A 22,779-nucleotide genomic window follows, 5' to 3' on the forward strand; every position below is an offset into this window, starting at 1 on the left:
GTGACCAGCGGCTCCGGAGCGTCCAACTCGATCCACTCGGTCGACGTATCCTCGAGCGTGTTGGTGAGCTGTCTCATTGCTGGGGTGACCCGAGTGGACCCAGATCTATTCAAAATGGCGCTGCTCATCTTGCTGCAGTATAGCGGGCGAAGAAGTCGTAGGGTGGTAGGCGAGACAAGACCTCGCGAGAAATTCGAGATGGCTCGTTTGGAGTCGCTGAGTATAAGAACGTCGGCCGAGGTCGCAGCCAAGGCGATGCCGCCTCCTCCGCTTCGACGGCGTAGGGTGTTCGAACTGTTGTGCCGGCCATGATTGCAGGCCCAGAATGAGCCGAGTAGGGTGACACGAAAATTACTACGAAGGCGTCCCTGGGTGAGTTGTAACGGGCCGCATACACGTAGGCAACGGCCGGGTGGTCAGCGTACATGCCGTGAAGCATGGTCGCCATGGGTTTGGCGGCGAGCGTCGTGGTGGCCCGTGTTGCGACTCCGGGTCGTGCGGGTCTCGGTTTGGTAGTGGGCTCCCGTCCTAGAACCCATCGTCGAACAAGTCAGATGAGGCACTCGTAAGAACGACAACAATTTATTTACATGGTTAGTAACTGAGAATTCGAAAAGAGGTGATCAAGTGATCAAGTAGAAGTCGAGAACTGAGCAGCAGAACTGTTGAACTGTAGAACTTGAAATCTACAGCGAGTCCTCCACTTATATAGCGCCACGTTGCCAACCCTGAGCGCATTGTCCTCGGCTTCAGCCAATACGGCACTCGATGGTCTAGGTGCTCCACCAATGAAGGCGGGGAAAGACACCACACACTGCACGTGGAGAGGGCACAAGCTACACGATGACCAAATATGGTCACAAACGCACTGTGACGCTGCGAAAGGCGGAGCCTTTCGCAGCGTTGCCTGACCAGCAATGTGTTTACAAAAGAAAAAGTACGTAAAAATCCTCTTTTTCTTGACTTCAACATAACAAAATATAAAAAAAACTAAAAAAAATTTAGTTACTGCAATCTATTCCGAGAAACGTAGTCAGTTTGTATACGCACGTCTGTGTAACTACCACTCAATTTAGAAGGAATCGCTTCAAGATGTTGGCAACAGTGGCAGTAGTCTGCGTTGTGTCGTGTTTGATTAGAGGAACCTTTCACTCTAGTTCGGCTGCCTGTTATTGTTGTTCGCGGGTCGCCGACATGGTTTTGACTAAGCGCCGAAAGCGACTGCTTCTGTTAAAGAAGGTCCTTTTGGCCCAAATGATGCTGGAGGATCAACGCCAGCGGAGGTGGTGGGTGCGCCCGTCATGGAGAACGCGGCACGCCCAGAGTGAATTCTTCACCATGGTACGTATACCAGTTATCGCATTACCGCCAATAAATTACATTGCTAGTTGCGCACGCATTAAAACATTTCGCTGCGCGTTAAAACGAAGCATAATACTAACTCAAGATGGTTCCTCGTCAGAGCATTAAATGTGCATTGCGATTCTATATTTTCTAAGAAAGCGTTGTTTGAAAACGTTCTAGTCTCGTTTGTTTATGTGATTTTAACGTTCTTCAAAAGTAAGTTGATCATCGACAGTGCGGGTGAGCTGTCAATTAAAAAGTGTTCGCGACGACAAAGGACACACGGCAGCACCTCACTCCGCGCGGACCAATCAATAATTGTGACTGCCTGGTTATCAGGCTGATTCGCCCCCCCCCCCTTTTTTTTTCATATTAGTGCACAGCAGTCCTGTACTCAATACACTGCTTGCTCCGATAAAAATAAATATTTCATGCCTACCTTAATTCCATAAATTTTCATCCTAAAAGTGAACCGCTTCTTTCATTAGTCAGATTGGCACAAATCGATTTCACCTTGCATGGAAGTCGTATTCTGCCGACCACATTTTGTTGAGGGCAATTTCGGGCAATCAGTGCACAACTACTTCTTTTTATTTACTTAAAGTTATTCGATTGTGCTTGTGACTGCCAGAGATATGATTTCTAATTTGGTCATGCATGAAGTAACATGCATGAAGTAATGCATGAAGTAATCTCCTTGGCCTGTATGGAGCAATACACATGCAATATACGCGACACATATTTCTAGAAGTGTTGAGCTATGGATATGCTGCTCGCTTAGGTGCCAGTCAACATAAATCTGCATAGTTATGTTTGTTGACCTTTGCTGGGAAAGAAAAAAAAAAAGCGAAATTATTGTTCCTATTTCAGATGAAAAAAATGCGTGCTGGGGCCTAGAATACTTCAAAAAGTACTATCGCATGACCCCATCACAATTCGACTATATCGTCAGTTTGGTCAAGAAAGACTTGGACAGAGAGACCTTCATCCGAGAGCCCATATCTTCAGCAGAGCGACTTGCTATGACCCTGAGGTAATACAATTTGTCTGGAACCTTGTGGCAGTGCACTTGTATTTTAAATGTTTGTTTAATGCATCATGAATATTTTTAATGCCAAATGTACTATAGGATTACATGCATAATACACATATGTAGTGCATTACTTCACCTACTTAGTAAATGCTGTGATTTTTTCTCATGTAAACTTGCTCATAATGTTATATCAAGTATGGCAATTCAGTTTGCTTTGTCAGCACCTGTCTATGTTATCCATGGCCAATTGAACTGGCGTATATTGCGACACCCATGCACAGCAATGGACAATGTGTCATGCATAGGGTACTAAACGGGCGCAAGCACGAGGAGACAACACGACAGCGGTAGGCGACGGAGTCTGTAGGTACCCGGGCATGTCGGTGGCGCATTTTGGAAGTGACGAAGGAGCGCTGCAAGACGCACGTGCACACTATGTATTGAGGACTGTTGTCTTGCAAGATATGCAGAAATCTTACAATGTGTCCTGCAGTTCATTTTTGATTTGATTGTGCAGCATCACCTTGATTTCAACTGCATGTGGCCATTGTGTTTGACAATATGTAAGCTGTAAACACTCGGAACTTTCTGAAAAAAACTAGCCAGCTGATGTGGCTAGGAGTTCCCCAAACCAGTTGGCAGTAACGAAGTCATGGCAGCACAACGGATGTTTTCAAACAAAGGCATAGTAGTTTTGTAAGCGTAATCTATGAGGTGCAGAATTTTTACACCTCTATTGAAAGCATTGCGTTGTGTTGATATATATTATGATTACATACAAAATTGCTTTGCCTACACAGCTATGCACTTCAACTTCAATTCGCACAATTTATGCTACTTTTTAGTGATGACAATATGACAAGAGAAATTGGTTGCCAATAGTTCCAAAAATGTCTATTGTAGTTAATCTCTTTTACCACGTTTGTCAGTACCTCACATGGTCATCGGGCTAATTGGATGTGCGTACATAAAAACAGTGCTGCAGAATAGAATGTGGAGGGCACATTAGTTGTTTAAGGAGTACTTCATCAATGGCAAGTTTTGAGTGTTGTACGACTTCCTGTTATTACAGAGCTTTAGTGCCATGGCCCCTAAAGTACTTGCATACACAAGCTCATTTCGTTGCTTGTTTTGTTTCTTTTTTCTTTTATGTGGCCGTTGAACAGATTTTTACTTTTATGTGGCTGTTGAACAGATAGAAGAAAGGACCTGTGCTCAAACAAATATCCAGTGGCCAGAGACCCTTGGAACTAAAGCTTTCTGTTCTCATGCAACATTTGTGCCTGTAATACACCTAAGGACCACATGTAATAACTAGACAGAGTATCCATACTTGGTTCGAGTTGCAATTGAATTTTGTTATGGCAATATAAAATCTTTATATGGCTCTGCAATGGCTGACTAGAAACCAACTAAATTTAAATGCAGGTATCTGTTCTCAGGAGCCCTCATGCAAGACATTGCCCTATCATTTCGTGTGGGCATATCCACAGCTCGTGAGGCCGTGCAAGAGACATGTGCGGCACTTTGGTCCAGACTGAAACCACTGTACATGCCTGTAAGTAGATGAACATGTAAAGGTGTGGCTGAATATTCAAAACTTGTAACCATAGTTTCCTTCCAAAGGCGATCAAACACATTCCATCAGTATAATGATTTCCATATCACAGTGTGGTGTGTGGAAGGTACAGTAAGTCATAGAGCCGGAATCATTAACAGTTCTCGATAACTAATGGCCGCACATTTGTAATGAACTGTGAAATGCACTTGTACATTTTAACAAAATTAAATCACTAATTGCTGACGGTCAACTAAATGAAACAGTGCCTCAATGTAGCACTAACACATGCATCAGAAGCACCACCTTTACAGAATCAACTTGTTGTGACACAACGTGGTCACTTCAGCAATCGCATGTGCAAGTTATGCTTGAAGTTGAGATGTCGCATTTTATGCCATGCCTGCTGTACATGTGTATTCACCGTAACCTAGTTGGCTGTGTTTCGTGTCCTCAGTTTTAGTTCCTGTTTCTGGAGCATTATTCGTGCCCTACCTTTCATGGGCATATTCAATTGCAGTAGTTAATTCTTTCTTCACCCTACTTGCCAGGCTATTTTATTCTTGGTGATCTTGCTGACTTGGTGAAGTGATACTAATATAACAATCTTCATTTCTTCTTTTCTTGCATCAAATGAAAGGCCATTCCCTTTAAGAACCTACAAATGTTGTGCTAAGTACGAGCGAGTGCAGTTAGCACTTGATTTGGTAATGTCACTCGTTAATAAAAACAGAGGTCAAAACCTTCAAATGCCTTTCTTGAAATCCATTAATTAAATACAAAGATGATGTTGCAGACATGCAAGAAGCATGCTGTGTAGTGAGCAAAGCATACTGAAAAATAATTGTGCGTTCTGGCTACCTATGGCACCCTGTGGCTTGCCAAATGTAGCCAGAAGTGAAAGTTAAGTCCGCTTCAACATGTCCAGCTTTGTACCTTACTTTAAAATGCACACTTTTGCATGCTTCAAGCCATCGTGAGAATTCGTGAGCTATCTTTAAGAGGAGAGGAATGACCTTTCATTGAAATAGATGCATATGGAAGGTTATTAGTTTACCAGTGGCCTGAAGGGGTCAACAGTGCATAGCGACTCAGGCAAAAACTACAGTCGGCCATGGTACATGAAGCTAAGGTTTTAAACTGTGGACAGTTTTTGATGTTTGAGGCTTTCTCTCAGCGATAAAATGAAACTTTCAATGGCCTAGATATCTCCACTTCCATGGCACTGATCCCACAATGTTATCATTACTGATAAAATCACTGCTTGTTTCATTTTAGGGGCCAAAGACGGAGACATGGCTGCATATCGCTGAAGGATTCAGCCGGACATGGCAGTTTCCGAACTGTGTTGGGGCTGTTGATGGAAAGCACATACAGATTAAGTGTCCTTCGAACTCTGGAAGTATGTACTTCAATTATAAGGTTAGTATGTATAATGTTCTTATGCACTCTGCAGACAATTTAATTCTGTTAAAATTGCTGTCTATTGCGCATGAATTTTATGTGCCTTTGTAAGCACTGAACACATAGTACGTTTCAGTGTGCTGTCTGAATGGTGGCATCAGATGTTCCGATGTGTGGAATATGATGCCATGATCTTTACAAAGCACATATGCACGTTGGTTTGTCATACAGTACATCGCACTTGCAGCAAGTATGATAGTATTCTCTAACGCTCTCACGAACTTTCTTTTGGTAACATGTATTATAACAGGGCACTCTAGGTAACTTCAATGAGAATATTCTTAGGAGTTCGCTCCAACTTTTTTTTGTCAAGTTTTACTTTGAACTGTTACAAAATAATCAAGAAATAATAGAATTGGCTTCACACCAAAAATTTTGCTATTCACATAGCTCTACCTATGTCTCTCTTCTTGAAACTAGGATGGAATGTTGGTGCATGTACAGTTATAAATTACATTACAGTTTCCATGCATGCATTGTTAAAAGTTAACCTTGTGTTTAATTAGAAACGCTAGATGTGAACTCTTCATGTTGCAACCCCATTAATTTGGCCTCTCAGCACATCAGCATTCTAAAGCATCTAGTATAATGTTACACAATCCTATTGTATGCATACTCATTGCAGGGCACATACTCCATTGTTCTGCTTGCCGTGGTCGACAGCGACTACAAGTTCGTGATCGTCGACGTTGGTGCTTACGGCAAACAGAGTGATGGTGGAGTCCTAAAACAATCAAAGTTCGGGTGTCGCTTGGAGAATGGAAAGCTTCATATCCCGTGAGACCTGGAACTTCCGAACACGTCCCACCCAGCGCCTTGCGTGTTTGTGGGAGACGAAGCCTTCCAACTCCGCATTGACTTCCTACAGCCATACCCTGGACGAGGGCTAGAGGGCGAGAAGCGCATCTTCAATTACCGATTGAGCAGAGCAAGGTAAATTAGACAAACCTGGATTTGAGAGGAAGTGTTCATTTTTCTTCTTTAGTCCCAGTGTGTTAACTTGGTACTCATTTTGGCAAATCTGTTAAACACTTGCTTTTGAAGATAATAATGAATTTATGCCAACTAAAAATGTGCAGTATCGGCTGAGCATGAGTATTAAATTGCCGGGTATAATATAGTTCGTTTTTCGATACCACATGCCAAAAAGAAGCCATGGACTTGCAGTATGTTTACGAACATATTACGCCTCATTTAAGGGGAGACGCTTGAAAAAGTTTTTTTTTTATTTCTAGTAATAGAGACTTGAAAAGTTTGTTATTAGTATAGTTCTTCATGCAGATTTCAAATATGCAATCATTTTTTGTGTAGCTGCTATAATTATTGAGTTATGCCATAAACAATAGCAAAAAGTTACATTTTTTGTGGGCACTCTTTTATGTACTAAACTTTCAGTAAAAGCACTGTGTCTGATCTTATTTGACTCTTGGTAGATTGAAAAGTGCAAATATCTATATAGATATGTCACAGAAATATTGGAACCAAGAAAAAAAAAATTGTATTGAATGACTTATTATTTTCAATCTCCCTTGAAACAATAAGCTAATATTTTCACAACTAATGCTGGTAGGCATTGCAATTTAGAGTAGATATTTGCATTCTGCATGTGTTGAAGAATATGTGTGCCAAGTTTCGTTACTATACAATGAATATAAGTTTCTAAAAGGCTGCCCGGAAAACGTGAAACTGTCAGAAAAAATGAAAATGAGAAAAACAAGTTTGAAAGTTCGCAAAGTTGGCATTTATTAGGAAATCATTCTTTTTGCATCAAATTGGGGCACAATGAAAAGTACCTTGCCTTGAATGCACTGCAAGTGTCTAGAAGTCCCCTGCACCGTAGCTTGGTCCTTCACGGCTCTTGCGGTCAGTGTCCTCAACACGAGCTCTCTTCGCTGTGTTGCGACGGTGTGCCCTCGCTTCTGCAGTTTGCTTCAGGTTCATCTTCCTGATGCGCATGACGTCACAGTGGTCACCATGTGTGGCCAGATCTTGTGAGGGGAGAATTCCAATGTCTTCGAGCACTTCTTCAAAGCCCCTGTGGCCTTTGTTGTACCAGAGTACAGCAAGAGCGGTGGCTGTCTCCACAGTTGTTCTGGAGGCGAACTTTGTTTTTGGACATAGCAGCCATATCTTGCTGTTCAGCGATTCGGCTGCATTCTGTGTCTTGCCATGAAGGCACCGAATAAGGAGTTTCTCCTCTGTAAGGCGCTTGTACATAGGCATAATTGCCAATCCTTGAGCCTTCGTCAACAGTGGGGTGTGGCGTGGTGCAGGCTCCCCCAGTGCTTCCGCACGCTTGTGCTTGCACCACGAATTTGGTCCCGCGGGGCAAAAGCTGTGGCTACTGGCACCATCACTGGAGCAGCAATGAAAATACGATGCCCATATGGCAGTGTACATATTTCGGACACTGTTCTTGTTGCTCGTGATGGCGATCTTGTAATATGTTTGTAGTTTTATTATTGTCGCATCTTTCAGTTTTTCGCCTCGTGGCAGTGGCGTTGCCAATTTCCGTAGGGCAGTTCCCAAGCGCTTTGCAACGTGGTTCGTGCACTCTTCTTTGTCAATGGGGGTGTCACAGTATACATTTGCCTCGCAGACTGCAGTGTAGGCCTTGCTGTCACCATCACTTAGGAAGCTGGTGAATCGCAGTGGAGTTTCATAAGACAAGGTCCTCTGCCATATATTGACAGCTGCCGCAGGTTCCATTGCATGGGATGAGCAGTCAGTGTTTTTTTTTGGCAAACTGGAAGATGAAAAGCTCGCCATATCTCTTCATCCTCCCCAAGGTCCCTGTGTATACTGCAAGCATGGCAGTAGTTCGAAAGAACTTCAAAATCGAGGCAGAGCCCCGTGTCCAGGGACACGACTGTGCCCACTCCATTGTGGCTTTTATGACCTCTTTTCTGCCAGGTGCCATCAAACATGACTGGCACATCTCTGCCGCCGACTGCGTCCTTCGTGATGTTTCGTGCCTGGTGCAAGTTTTTGCTCACTGCCGTCATCGCCGCACCATGGAGCTTCTTGCAAATGCCGTTGAATGTCTTGTGATGCATCGGGCTCGGAAGACCGAGAATCGCACAAAATCGTGAAAGTTGGTCGTGGCCTGCGCCTATAGCGCGTGCTACCACAACTGCCTTCACGTTTACAGCAAAGCTGTCACGCGAGCTGCCGCTGTCAAAACGAGCGCTCGTTCCTTGGTCCCCGGCCGAAGCAGTACGTCTCGACGTGTGCGTGAACGAAAGTGCAGATTCAGGGCAATCAGAATTTTGACAGCACAGTTCGAGGAATGCCGAAAGTCCTTTGCGCTTTCCAGCTGCCTCTCGCACGCCGAGCTTCCGTTCGCGGCAGGTTGGGCATTGCGCACCCGCCACAAGTGCCGTCAGCGCATCGATTTCGCAAAGCAGCATGTTCGCAGTAGCAGCATCTACCGGTCTACGTTCACTCTCGAAGAATCCAATCTTCCTTTGGGATGCACTGACGAATTCCACGGCAGCGGCTATTTCACAACCACTGTCGCAGGGTTCGGTGACGGTGTTAGGCCTATCCGAAGTCGGAGCGTCGGGGCGTTGGTCGGGGGCGACATCGTCGTTCGCTGTCGCTTTGCGAAGCGTCCGACGCCGTTTCCCTCGATACTTGTGGCGAGTTCTGAACTTTCGATTATCTGAACTGCACTTCTTCGGGCTTGCCATGACGCAAAAATGCAGAAAAACGCAGAAAAACTCGATCGCGACGTCCGAGGCTTCGCTCTTTTGCCGGAGAGATAGGAGGGGGAGGAGCGTGGAGCGCACCGCCGTCCAATGGCGGCCTCGCGCTGTGTGCCGCGATATTCAAAACGCGTGACGTACGCGTTGTTTTTCTCGTTTTTTTTTTATTCTGCGTGAAGGCACGAGACTGGCTACTAGTGGATTATGAAGGATACGGCCTTCGCAGCATGCGTGCACGATTGCAAATGGCGGCCAACGCGTCGTTTTCGCGACAGGACGACGCGAACTTCGCCGTTTTTCGCGACTTTCGCGCATTTCTCGCGTCACCGCTGCCCACTTGGAAGCATTTTTTGATAATTTCTCGTGCGAATTTCAGCTTTATATTTTCAGAAGTAATAGATTATAGTCCAAGGATGCCAATACAGCGGGAAAAAAAAAAGCGAAAATTTTCCTGAAAACCGCGACTTTTCGACCCGCGTCTCCCCTTGATCTTCAGTCTTTTAAACACTCTGCCAAACAAGTACTCAGATTTTAGTTATCGAGTAATGTTGCAAGTGTTGCATTGTTTCGAATATGGGACAACAGCAAGGGGGAATGAACAAGTGGCAAAGCATTTCAAATTTTGGTGCGAGTTGAAAGTGTATTTGTAAACTTGCCGGTGTCATCTTCCATCGCTCATGTGATGTAGAGATTGTACTTCAAGCTACTCCCTCGATAGACTCTACCCCCTTGCTTTGTTGTGCTTCCAAGACTTTGCATAGTGCTACTGAAGTAGCAGGAAACGTTGCTGGCCGGACTAGTTGCCACTCTTCCACTTCCAATATGAACTACTGTTGTGCGGCACTTTGACGTATCAATATCTACCAAGGGAATGAATGTCTGAGATACACAATGCAGGCGAACTGTTGTGGATTTTTTTAACATGTATAAACAGCATGGGAAATTTGTGTAGATGTCATTCTGCACGTGGTCATTTAAGTCGCGTGGCAACCGTTTCTGAGCCATCCTGCCCATTACATATTCTCCACCTTCACTATAATCCCAATGAACTGAATTTTATTGCCTGTACAAATTTTCAGTGTGTTGGATTTTTTCGACAATATTGCAGTCATCTCCAAGCATGAAAAATTGGTCGGGGACTGTAGCAACACTGACAGAAGTCAAGTTGCCAATTTTGTCCAGTAGTTTTGACAATGCTCTGGACTGATCTAGTTACTGCTGTGGTGCTGTGGACAAGCTTTGTTTGATCTGATATCACCATACAGGACGAACATGGTAGCCGACGTAAGCTTATGGCATCTAGTTTACGTTGTGACATGTTCCATTCTGCCCTCACATCCACAGTATGTGCATTACCATATTCCTTAAATGTGCATTGTTTAAATTTGTTGTTGCTGTCTTGCATATTTTTGCATGCCACAAAATGTTCGCTTTGACTGTTTCGTGGCAATGCTCCTTTAATTTCGCATTCACACGGGAGACAGAATTCTCGGACGGGCAGCATGTCACATGGGCTCACATCAGTGATTCTCCTTACCTACACCTCATCACAGAAGGCCGATGTGATTAACCCGTTTTTCATTGGGAGTCTAGCGACGGAAAGTTGCGGCTTTTCCCTGTGTCAATTTTGGCACCACGAAGTGGCACCAAAATTTCTGCTACTGTTGTTGGTGATTGTTCAGAAATAGAGCTGAAAGTATATGTTTACCTGAGAGTGATGGGATGAGGACTGAAGTGGTAGCTTGTCATTTATGCTTTTTTCTTTCTTTTTTTTTCTCCATGAAATAGGAGGTGTGCCGAGAACGCTTTCGGGATTCTGGTGACCAGATCGAGAATCTTGGCGCGGACCATGGGCGAAGAGCCAAAACAAGCTGAAAAGATGGTGAAGGCCCTCTGTGCTCTCCACAACTTTCTAATGCACAGAAGCACTGTAGATGAGGACGCATATTGTGGCCCTGGCTTTGCTGATTCTGTGGATGGCTTGGGGCAGCGGCGGTCTGGCCATTGGCGTGAGCTTCTTGCACAGCCGCCAATGCAAGTGGCTCGTACACAGGCACGCCACTTTGCCAAAGCAGCTCGGCAGGTCAGGAACCTGTATGCTACTTATTTCTTCAGTGAAGTAGGCAAAGTGCCTTGGCAGGATAAGATCTTGTGTCCTGGCAACACATAGCCCAATGCAGCACTACCTGTTTCCCAGTGAAGACGAAATTTTTTTTAGTAATTTGATATGAGGGGTGTAACGTCCCAAAACCACCATATTATCATGAGAGACGCTGTAGTGAAGGGCTCTTGAAATTTCGACCACCTGGGGTTCTTTATCGTGCACCCATATCAGAGCACACGGGCCTACAGCATTTCTGCCTCCATCGAAAATGCATCTTTTTTTTAGTAAAGGTGTTAAAGAATACGTGCCACTGTGTGACCCAGCTGAAAACTATCTCCACCATAAATGGGTATGTGCCACACAAATTGTGGCAATCCCACTACTCATTATTAGTCAACTAATAAACGTCGCATCCCATCGTGGAACGACGATTGTCGGAAAGTGCACAATAGACAAAATAAAGCTTGGAGACTACTCCGAAATTACCCAACGGCTGAAAACCTCGTCAATTTCAAACAGGTTAAGTCCCAAGCCAGAAGAACGCGTCGTCTTGCAAAGAAAGAAAGTTGGAATAGGTACATCTCCAGTATAAATTCTTACACCGACGAAACGAAGGTTTGGAATAGGGTAAACAAGTTATTGGGTCGGGAGTCACACCCCCTACCCTTGGTAAGTAGCCGAGGGGAGAGCCTGGAGGAGCAGGCGGACCGCCTAGGCGAACACTTTGAATACGTCTCAAGTACATCGCACTACACAGAAACGTTAAGATTCAAAGAACGCGAAGAGCGGCAACCCCTTAAATGTAAATGTCCATCCAGGGAGGTTTACAACTGCCCATTTTCATTAGCTGAACTTAAGGCATCTCTTGCGTACTGCAACAACTCAGCGCCAGGTGGCGATCGTATAATGTACGAAATGATCAAGTATCTTCACCCAGAAGCACTAAAAACGCTCCTAACCCTCTTCAATACCATGTGGGAAGCTGGATATATTCCAATGTCATGGAAAGAAGCGATAGTCATCCCGGCACTTAAACAAGGCAAAGACCCGTCCTTGGCCGCCAGCTACAGGCCAATAGCGTTAAGAAGCTGTTTATGCGAACTATATGAAAAAATGGTTAACCGGCACTTAAGCCACTTCCTAGAAAGTAACAGTATACTAGACCCCCTTCAGTGTGGTTTCAGAGAGGGGAGGTCGACAATAGACCACCTTGTTCGCATAGAAACATATATCAGATATGCATTTATTCATAGGCAGTTTGTACTTTGGTATTCTTGGACCTGGAGAAAGCGTACGATACCACATGGCAATGCGGGATTCTACGCGATCTTGCCGCCATGGGCATCCATGGGAACATGTTCAACACAAATCGAAAGCTATCTGTCTAATCGAACCTTTCGCGTAAAAGCGGGAAATGCTCTCTAGATCATTTACCCAAGAGACTGGTGTTCCGCAAGGGGGCGTGCTTAGTTGCACACTCTTTCTTGTAAAAATGAACTCCCTGCAGTCAGTAATTCCAAGTGCGATGTTTTATTCCGTGTATGTAGACGATGTGCAGATGAGTTTCAAATCATGCAATTTATCTATCTGTGAACAAGTGCAGCTTGGAATGAATAAATTCTCTAAATGGGCGGATGAGAATGGTTTTAAAATAAACACCCAGAAAAGTACTTGCGTACTCTTCTCCAACAAACGAGGGGTAATGCCACTACCAAATATTGCGATCAAGGGAGACCAACTCTCTGTGAGCAGCGAGCATAAATTCCTGGGAACCACTTTAGATTCTAAGCTCACGTTTATTCCCCATATTAAACATGTAAAAATGACATGTCTGAAAGCGATGAACCTCCTAAAGCTCCTATCAAGTACAACATGGGGTAGTGATCGGAAGTCTCTTGAACTTGTACAAAAGCCTTGTCTGGTCGCGCCTTGATTATGCCTCTATAATTTATCATTCCGCAACGCCAAGTGCTTTGAAAATCTTAGACCCCGTTCACCATCTGGGTATTTGACTGGCAACCGGTGCCTTCAGGACAAGTCCGATCCAGAGTCTCTATGTAGAGTCGAATCAGTGTTCACTTCACCTGCAGCGATCCTATAGCAGTTTCACTTATTTTATAAAGGTACGCGCAAACGTGAAGCATCCTTCTTATTCAGCTATAAACGATATGAACTCTGCCACCCTCTACCATAATCGACCCGCAGCGAGAAAGCCATTCTCTTTGCGTGTGAGAAGCTTAAGTGAGGAAATGGGTGTTCCGCTGCTAGAACTTTGTCCTATGCCCACAACAAAACATTTACCGCCATGGCAGTGGCAGCTCATAAATTGTGACACTTCATTTGCCGAGATCACTAAACACGCACCAGAAGCACACATTAAAATGCATTTCCGACAACTCCAGTCCAACTACTCATGCGTAGAGTTTTATACTGACGCTTCTAAGTCGCATGCAGGGGTGGCTTATGCAGCCGTCGGACCATCCTTCTCGGAATCCGGTGTGCTGCACCCGGAAACAAGTATATTTACGGCTGAAGGTTATGCACAATTGTCCGCTGTGAAGCATATACGGAAATCAAACATACAAAAATCAATTATATTCACAGACTCGTTAAGCGTCGTAAATGCATTAAGATCTCTTTTCAGATCCAGAAATCCGGTAATAATTGAGCTGTATTCCGTTCTGTGTACAGCGTATATGTCCAACCAGCATGTTACTATTTGCTGTGTACCTGGCCATAGAAGTATCGAGGGCAATGTATTAGCTGACCAAATGGCCACGTCAATTATATTGCGCGCTATTAACCCCACCGCTACTGTCCCTGCAACAGATCTAAAAACCGTTCCTACGCAAGAAACTGCGAAACCACTGGCAACGCTTGTGGGACACAGAAATAAATAATAAGCTTCATTTGATTAAGCCGCGGTTGGGTTACTGGCCCTCCGCTACAAGAACACGGCGAACTGAGGTCCTATTCTGTCGCCTCAGAATAGGACACACTTATGGTACCCACAGCTTTCTTCTGACTAGCGATGAACCTCCTACTTGTGGTAGATGTGGCGACAGGCTAACCGTCCTCCTGGAGTGTGCGGAAGCTGAAAGGGAGAGAAAGAAATATTTTGCTTTAGCATACCGCTATAATCTTCCTTTACATCCGATTATGTTTCTCGGTGAAGAGCCGCTTTTTGATGCAAAATCAGTTTTAAGCTTTTTAAAGGACGTAGTACTGAATGTTTTTAGCCCAACATTGAATGTTTTTAGCCCAACAGGTTCATAGTGCATCCTCTGTTCAGAGGATGCCGCTGTGATAGCAGCTTTCAACGAGCCCAGGCATCCATGCTCTTGTATTAAGGGCTCTGTCGAGGCACTGGTGCTCCATGCCAAGTTTTTATTTCACATACTTATCACTTTTAAACCATTTTATGTCTCCATAGTTCACGTCATTTGTCATTGCCATAATTTTACTATATGTATATTTTTACACACCTACAGCGACTGTTTTTTAGGCCCATTTACAGCCACGTCACATCTGTTTTATCTACACTGTACATCCCACAGTTCATTATCATCGCTCTGGCGCTCTTTGGCCATATCTGGCCCTTGCGCCAATAAACTCCACTAATCATCATCATCAACCAAATGCATGAGTGAGTGAGAAACCATACTAAGAAACTGCACCGAGCGCACTGGAATGGGGACAGTGCATGTCATCAGGTGCTTTCTTCTGCGTCTTCAAGGGGTAACCATGTACTATGTGGATCAGTTGCTGACAAATGGTGCACCTTGCCCGAGAAACGCAGTCACAAAAAGCACAAACAGGCCCTTCAATGTGTGATTGTGATCAGGTTGTAGAAGGAGAGTAGCAGTTGTTTTGAGGCCACAGCACTCTGCCCCAATTTGTGTAGGTGTTGATTGGACAGCACTACGAGCAGGCAGCACAATGGCAAGTCAAGGCGGACTCCCTGTATCAGGGGTGTTTGGTCAGAATAGGAGGACCAACAGGAAGGCACTGAAAAGAATGCCCCACTACAGCATTCCAAGGCTCTGCTAGGTGTTTAATATTCTTTTGTACTGTCATAAATTACTTAGTTGTAATAATCAAGCCCCTCATTACATTGTTTCCGGTGGCATCTAAAACAGTTCTCACTAAGAACATGCGACACCTGAATATATATGTGTAAATATATATGTGTTTAAATACGGTTATATGTATTTATGTGTACGTGTATAGGTTCTGAAGTAACGCTGTATTAGTGATATGTATGTGTTATGTTATAGTCATTTAATCCAATTAGTTATCTCTTGTTTTATCACTTACAAGTAAATATCTTGAACTACCATAAGTTTCAATAATAATTTTCATTACGTTCATTTTGTTTTATTCGCTTGCCGTTTTTTCCTTAGTTGCCAATCTTTGTTCTATATTATTATACATGAATTCACAGGAGGTCCCCCTGACAGTTTTTACTTTGGGACCTCCTTCTGTATTATATCAACATTTTACTTGCACTGTATTGTACTGAATAAACTGACTGGATTCCCAGAAAAAAAAAAACGGCTAGTAAATTTGCCTTGCTTACATGTAGATAAGAAAACAGTTATGTGGTATTACCAATGAATAAACTGGGAGGTCTTTCTGTGTTTTGAGTTTCACCATACGTGTTCAGGAACATTTCTGTTTAGAGTGTTTAGACTTTTGACAGTGACTGGTTATATTAACCAAGGTACTGTGGATGATGCTGTTATTGTATAATTAAATTAAATCAAGCACTTCTTGTGTCATATTAACTGCAGTGTCCGGCCAATTGCTCCCAAAAGCTGTCTCAATTACAATAGTCGCAAAGCAAAGTTAAAAGAACTTGCAAACCTAAAATAATCCTGAACGTTTGTCAAGCCAGAAGACGCTAAACCAGGTGCTATATGCTACACTACCACTTGACTATTGCAGCTGTACTTCACTATCGCATTTGTAGTTTGTCGTTCCTTGTTTCTTTGTATCCGATCTTCCGGTGCAATTTTTTTAATGATTATTCCAGAGTATCGGCCCAGTCTCTGCATTAACAATATTCGTGCGCTGGCTAATAATGCGGTTTGTGTTGTGTCGTAGCAGACGACGTGGGTCAACTCTACACTCTTTTAAGCGTCTGCACACGCATGAGCTGCTGCCGGTGCACGATTGCAGCGCTAGTCTCATCACGATGCGAGGTGCTCCGAGATTTCCCCTAATAACAAAACGGCCTAATAATCTATAGAACCCCCAAGCATTCAGAAAATTGCACAATATGCACCTCAGTGTCGTCCATACGAGAGGGGCACTTTTGGTGTAACAACAACGCACTGCAGTTGGCAGCATATCTAGCAGAATAGGTCTTGCTTGTCATCAGAGGCCGAATATGCGATTCTTTTGAAAGCTTGCAATAGTATTTTTAACATCAAGCCTCTGTGAGGCCACGTGGCCTTTAGCTCTTCCTCCACTTTGTGAAAAATAAAAGATAATAAACTTTCTGTAAAACCTAAATAATAAATGTAAAAAAAACAATAGTTGTATTGCCTATGCAATAACTACACGTTCTGGGTGCTACATGATAGCAATTCACTTGGCTAATGGTTCTGCCTTGATTGAAAAATTTGTATATTGTGCTTCATATGAGAGAAAATTGTACTTCAGCGTCAATCGTTTACTCTGCCTCTGATGACCTATTTTGTATCACCTCCTTTTCACGAAGTACTAGGGCGCAAGTGCTGCTTAGGCCCCAAACTTTCATGAAGACAAAACAAACTTTACGCAATCGGAAAAAAAATCAAAAAAATTTATTTACAATACTTCTGGCAGCACTCATTACTGTTGGCTTGCTTCAGCCGGCCCTTGGATCGTCGACAATACAGTTGGCACTTGTCCTACTTCATAGTGCATTAGCACTTCAAGTAGGTGCATTGCCCCCTGAGGTGTTCAGGCACCTTGTCCATGTGCTCTGCCAGCAAAAGTAAAAATTGCTCTGTTCTGTTTTCTTTCTCGTTTTTCAATTCCTCATCAACTTTATCCAGCAAGCTGGCTGCTTGTTTTCTTTTGTTTGTTTTCTTTGTTTGTGTTGTGCGTCGCGTGTGACATAGTGGGATGGGCGTTAAAGGGGTAGACAGGACAGGTGTTGAGGTGGACGGTTGTGTGAAAAGGGGGGGAAGAAGGGGAGCAGAAATAGGTCGAAAGAAAAAGTTACTGTTATCTAAAGTGGGAGAAGCGGGTATGGTGTGGTCTCGTATGTCAGAGCAATAATTACTTTCGCTCTGAGCACTGGCACACCGAGGGGGCAACATTGATGCAAACACCACTGCTGCATCGTCGGTGGCATCTCCGCTCTCTTCGTCCAGGTTACTGCTTTTGCTATGAGGAAAACAAGCAGCTACATAATTAGTGCCATGAAGAATACAGCAGTAACAAATACATTTCTTTGAATGCATGCACTAGCTACTATGCATTATCGCTTCTACTGTGCAGGCCCGAAAGCACCACCTTCCTAATTGCTATTATGCTGCAAACTGTGGTAACAATCTAAACATGAAGAAATCGATTCCTTAACCCTTTAATGCCTGAATTATGAAACTGCCGAGCAAAATAAAAGTTGTTTTCATTTTCCAGCTTTAACTAGCAACCTTTAAGTGATTCCGCTGTAAAATTATCTAAAATGCAACTTTCATGCGTACTTTTGTGTACGTCGCGAATTCTCCATGTGCCATAAAAGCGAGAACTTTGCAACAAGAAGCGTACTTCTGAACTACGCAACATGTTGTGTGCCACCTCTTGAGTGCGCACACACCAAATAAAGTTTTTGAAAATAGAACTTACGTCAACAAGGCAAGAAAAAATGAAGTGAGAGCTGTTGCATGCGCGTCGTGCTCTTCGCCATCAGCTCTAAAACGATTGGTCCAAGCTTAAAATAACTTCGATGAGACAGTGCTAGATTTTTCTTGCTGAACGCTAAATGACCCATGAGTACTTGACAGCCGGCAATGAGGGTGGCACGCATTTTGCGACTTACTTGTTCAAAGTTTTTCATTGTGTCGCGAATTTGCAACATTCGGCAGTAATGGGTTAAGTGAAATTGTACCAATTTCCAAATGAATGACAAATAGCAGATGAATGATATATGAGGGGAACTTGTTGTTAGTTAGTGAAAATTTAGTTGCAAATTAGTTGAAATAGTTATATGAAAATACTTCCAAGAAGTGCACCTAATTCTAAGTACATGAGCTTCACTGATACACTTCAAGGGATAGTCAGTCCAATGCTGTGTCCATTTTTTCTTTAGTATGTGTCAGTGACACTGTAGCCACAACGAAGGGAGCAGTTTGGGTGTCAGGTGTTTCCGCTCCAAGTAAAACATTTTAGAATGTAAGCTACTTTCAACGCTTTAACGTTTGCTACAAACCACAAACAAAGCTTCGACTTACGGACGCGGCTCGGTGACGTCCTTCAAGAAGAGGAGGACCACCCGGCTCCGCTCTTTTTCTTCAGCTCTCGTAGTTTCCTGGAGAATGTGTCCCTCAAATTGCGCCATCTATTATACGCAAGCTTCACATTTTCTAGAAAGGAAAAGGTAGCAAAAACACATTATGCACTATTTCTCCAACAATTTTTAATGAAATATTGGTGACACAAACTGAGGAGCAAGAAAAAAGAACTCTGAAGGCAAGATAACATGTGACATTCCATGCTTTTTACTGATTGTTCCATCAATGCTTTCAAATTTGCCACTCAGATATCTCATAATACTATGCACCAAATCGGCCAACACAATTGCAATTTTAATGCTTGCAATGACAAAGTGGGCAATTGTTCACAGTCGAAAAATGTTTCTATGTTTAACCTTTCAATGCCACAAACATTGCACGAGCTGTGTACTGCGAAACAATTTCGTACTATACGTACATAACTGATGATTGATGTTAAGACAATTTGGTTGACGTTAAGACTGCAACAGCTATGTTAGACGATGCATGAAAAGTGTTTGCAAGACTTTCTGTTAGAAGTGTAAAAAGTGGCTTTCATGTGATGCCCCTTTACTGGAGGCTACATAGCGGCTCGAGAGGCGCGGGCTCGTTTGCTCGCCACAACACTTTTATGGGGTCATAATATAAGCGCCGGCGTACATTACTTTATGAAAAGAAGTCATAGGTGCTCAAAATTAGTCATTACGTACCGTTTCCAATCACTACTGAGTGTAACCCGATGGAATGTCACTTGCTAATTTGAAACCGTAAAACATAGCTTTCCAGATTTGCCGTACGTCACGTTTCAAGGTTCGCGCCGTGCGAGTCTAAAACTTACGTGTTTTAAACTTTATCTCACGTGAAAAGCTCAGCTAAGTGCGAAAAAAGCGCCCTAAAGAAAAAAATATTTGACAATGAAGTATATGTACATACCATCTGTCAAAGCAAGGCCTAGCGTGCTGACGACTCGTCTCCAGGCATCCGCACGTGCGTCTGCATTTCTGTACGTTGCCGAGCGCTGATTCCACAGTGCCGGCTCCTGCCGCACAAGTGAAATCAATAGTTCAGTGGAAAATCGGGCCACTTCTGAACTCATGGCTTTGATAAAACTGCCGGCACCGATGCAGTCACCTTGTCAGCACAAAAATTTGGAAATATGGCAGCTCCACTAGCTGGTTCACCTGCTTCGTGGCACGTCATCGTGGCACGTCATCGCCGGTTTGATACTCGCCGCACCGGCTGAGCGGCGGTGCGACGCGAGGATACGTCATAAAACGTCACGAAACGTCACCACTCCGGCAGTCACATCGTCGCACCGCACGCCGAATCACAGAGAAAATCGCACGTCTGTCACCGCCGCATAGCCGGTGCGGCGAGCATCAAACCGGCGATATTTTCGTCGCAGCTACGCACCGCCGCATGGCAGCAGCCAATCACAGCGCGAGCATGCGATGACGTCACGATCGAAGCACGCCGTAGTGGAGGACTCCGGTAATTTTAACGTGCACTGACATTGATTGCCTTTAGATAAAAGAGACTAATGTTTTCATGATCACTAATTTAATAAGTCGCAGAGTGGCATATAAGCGGCTCACATTTCTCCACCAATATGCTAGCGTTTGTACTCAATAGTAACTTTAGTGAAGTCGTACTCTCACTAAATAAAACAATATTACTACAAACTTAAGCACCTGACGCGCTCTCAGCTGATATATTCTTCTGAAAAGTGCAAGAATATGTGTGGTAGTGTACAGAAGGAAAGACCTATCCTAATCATGCCCAAGAAATAAAAGTGAATTTGTAATGAAGGCGTGGAAAAAAATATAGACAACAATCGTTCACGGGAATAAGTTAAAAGTTTATTTTGTGGGGCAGCACAATGACCGTACTCCACAAAAGCCATGCATATCAATCACTTTCATTTTTTTTTCTCAAAGTGAAAGCAGGTAAAAAAAGCTGAAATAGCTTGAAGAGGGCCTTGCCCCATCATGTACTTATCAACGTGTGCGACAAAGAGCATGTCTCCTAAAACAGCCCAATAGATGCTAGAAATATATTCACAACTACAAATAATCACAAAGAGATGCTAAATATTTTCAATAGCACACTTGGCATAAAAAAGTTCACAAAAACACATGAACACTCAACACATATTGTTCACACAATAAGTAAAGACACTGAATCAGAAGAAATACTGAAAATGACAAATATTAGACACATTTCCATTCAAATAACATGCATTTTTATAGAGATCTACAGATGTTCTCGTAGATCATATTAATCGCACTGTTGATGGTACGCCAAGGACCAAAGTCACCATTCACAATGGAATCAAGCAGAGTTGCCACTTAGTCATGGGTTTATTGCTATAGTATGCGTGGCGAGTGGCAACATACTATTTTGCTTGTTTTTCAAATCTGGCATTCTCTTGTATTTGGGTCAGTGAAATAGAAAAAGAATATTCAGAAAGGATTCATACATCAAGTTTAACCTACACTTGTAAAATCCACACAGGAACAATATTAAAATTTTAAAAATCTTCTAAAGCAAGGAAAAAATATTTAACAGCAGCGGCTTATCTTTAAGTGCTTTGCTTTCTGGCGTTTGCCTGCTCTGTCTGTATTTAGCCCCTTAATGTAAAAATGAAATCGTGTAACAACATAGAATTGTATTATTTTTTGAGAGAGCATTGAGACATGGCTTGGGCACCCAACCTCTTGCCAAAGCCTTGCTTTCACAATGGTCAGCACATCTAAAATGCTGTCTGCATGGAGTTGTTCACAAGAAAAGCAGCCCGTGAACAAGTCTTCAAGCTTCTTTATGAACCGAAATAGGCAAGCACTTGGGTAGAGGAGTCCACCGTTGTCACGAAATAGTGTCGACCTTGCAAGCTGAAAGCTTTCGTCTGGGGCAGGCGCGGTAAGTAGTATCAAACAATCTTTACAATTGCTTTTCAAAATGCACTTTCGTGCCACGTAGCCAGCAATGTAAAATATAATTCTCGAGTCGCTCCTCGCAACATGCTGGCTGTGGTCCTGGGAAGGTATAACCAACGCCTGCGCATTCGGAGAAGAGCTTGGTGCCAAATCCATGCCTGCTGCATTTTGCGATGTGTCTCGTGGGCTACTAACTTCCAAAAGGGAACCTAGCATGCCCTCTTCGCAGTTTCCTTGACTGACACCTTTAACTAAACCATAGAATGACATGCAGTTTACTGTAATCAAAAACTGAGTTGTTGTTGGATGATCATTACTGCCAGAAGATTGCCTGATAATACCGAAAAGGTTTTCCAAAGGATCCTGGCTAGTTTTTGCAGTCATTAGGTATTTAAAGCCAACATTTTCAGTGAGATAGTCAAGCAACTCTAGTGTACTCGAAATGGTCACACGTAGGCCAGCAGCAGTGGAATTGCTCAGAAAGCCTCCTCCACCTTTCGTATGCTGCTCCCATGCTTTGAGGTAGGACAGAAAATCCTGCAGCACTGCTGTTCCTGATGAACACGGTCTGAGGGCTTCAGCAGGGAACCGCGATGTCATCACTTTTATGAGCTGGTGGATTTTGCTGAAATATGCAAAACAGCTGTTTTCATAATTTTGTAGTTTACATTGCATGATGCATTCTTCATAGTTATGAACGGCACAAAACACATGAGACAAAAATGATGAAAAACACAAGGACGTCATTTTGTGTCTCGTGTGTTTTGCGCCGTTCATAACTATGAACCAAAACCAACTCGCCCAAATGTCGGTGCTAATGATGCATTCTATCAAGATATAATTTTCATTTACAAGTTGGTTATATCAGACATTTCACTACCTAATTTTAACCAGCATATGACAAGAGACGACTCACCTGAAGAACTCTTGTGTTACATCCATCCTTCCAAGTGTTGCTTCCAACTTGTCTTTGTATAGGTGGAAAGCTTGGAGGACTTTTGTCCCAAAAAGCTGGAAGGCATAGCTGACCCTCATCTTTTCAAATCCGTTAGGATCCAGGTGACACCGTGTTATGCCCGGCATCACTTTAAGGGTCGCGTTGGAGGAGTCTATTTTGTGAGCTTCCCTTACATGTTGCATATCAACCTG

At 43.4% G+C, this 22,779-nt stretch overlaps 1 protein-coding gene and 1 long non-coding RNA gene across 3 annotated transcripts; one reads left to right on the top strand and one right to left on the bottom strand.

The window, feature by feature from the left end:
* The first annotated feature begins 1,123 nt into the window (after nucleotides 1-1,123).
* On the top strand, nucleotides 1,124-15,764 carry LOC119187813 (uncharacterized). 2 transcript variants are annotated; one of them, XM_075878528.1, is made up of 6 exons: nucleotides 1,124-1,341; nucleotides 2,215-2,377; nucleotides 3,806-3,935; nucleotides 5,214-5,357; nucleotides 6,025-6,332; nucleotides 10,895-15,764. In XM_075878528.1, exons 2-5 carry the CDS (start codon nucleotides 2,265-2,267, stop codon nucleotides 6,178-6,180), a joined length of 543 nt encoding a protein of 180 aa, XP_075734643.1. In that variant the 5' UTR covers nucleotides 1,124-1,341; nucleotides 2,215-2,264; the 3' UTR covers nucleotides 6,181-6,332; nucleotides 10,895-15,764. The 2 variants fall into 2 exon arrangements, with proteins under 2 accessions (XP_075734643.1, XP_075734644.1); XM_075878529.1 differs by lacking the exon at nucleotides 10,895-15,764 and having other exon boundaries at nucleotides 5,214-5,337; nucleotides 6,025-6,164.
* A 1,237-nt stretch (nucleotides 15,765-17,001) lies between these two features.
* LOC119187812 (uncharacterized) lies at nucleotides 17,002-20,035 on the bottom strand. Its single transcript, XR_005111908.2, has 3 exons — nucleotides 19,628-20,035; nucleotides 18,656-18,787; nucleotides 17,002-17,588 (listed from the first exon to the last, which is right to left on the bottom strand). It is a non-coding gene; the product is annotated as an uncharacterized LOC119187812 (long non-coding RNA).
* Nucleotides 20,036-22,779: the final 2,744 nt, after the last annotated feature.

Source organism: Rhipicephalus microplus, chromosome X (genome assembly GCF_043290135.1).
Source record: "Rhipicephalus microplus isolate Deutch F79 chromosome X, USDA_Rmic, whole genome shotgun sequence".
Taxonomy (NCBI): domain Eukaryota; kingdom Metazoa; phylum Arthropoda; class Arachnida; order Ixodida; family Ixodidae; genus Rhipicephalus; species Rhipicephalus microplus.

What these genes read in the sequence shown, in the direction of transcription:
- LOC119187813 (XM_075878528.1), top strand. Translation starts at nt 2,265, where the DNA reads ATGACCCCATCACAATTCGACTATATCGTCAGTTTGGTCAAGAAAGAC. An exon ending in CGACTTGCTATGACCCTGAG is followed by an intron (nt 2,378 to 3,805) that starts GTAATACAATTT and finishes ATTTAAATGCAG; the next exon opens with GTATCTGTTCTCAGGAGCCC. An exon ending in GTATGTACTTCAATTATAAG is followed by an intron (nt 5,358 to 6,024) that starts GTTAGTATGTAT and finishes TACTCATTGCAG; the next exon opens with GGCACATACTCCATTGTTCT.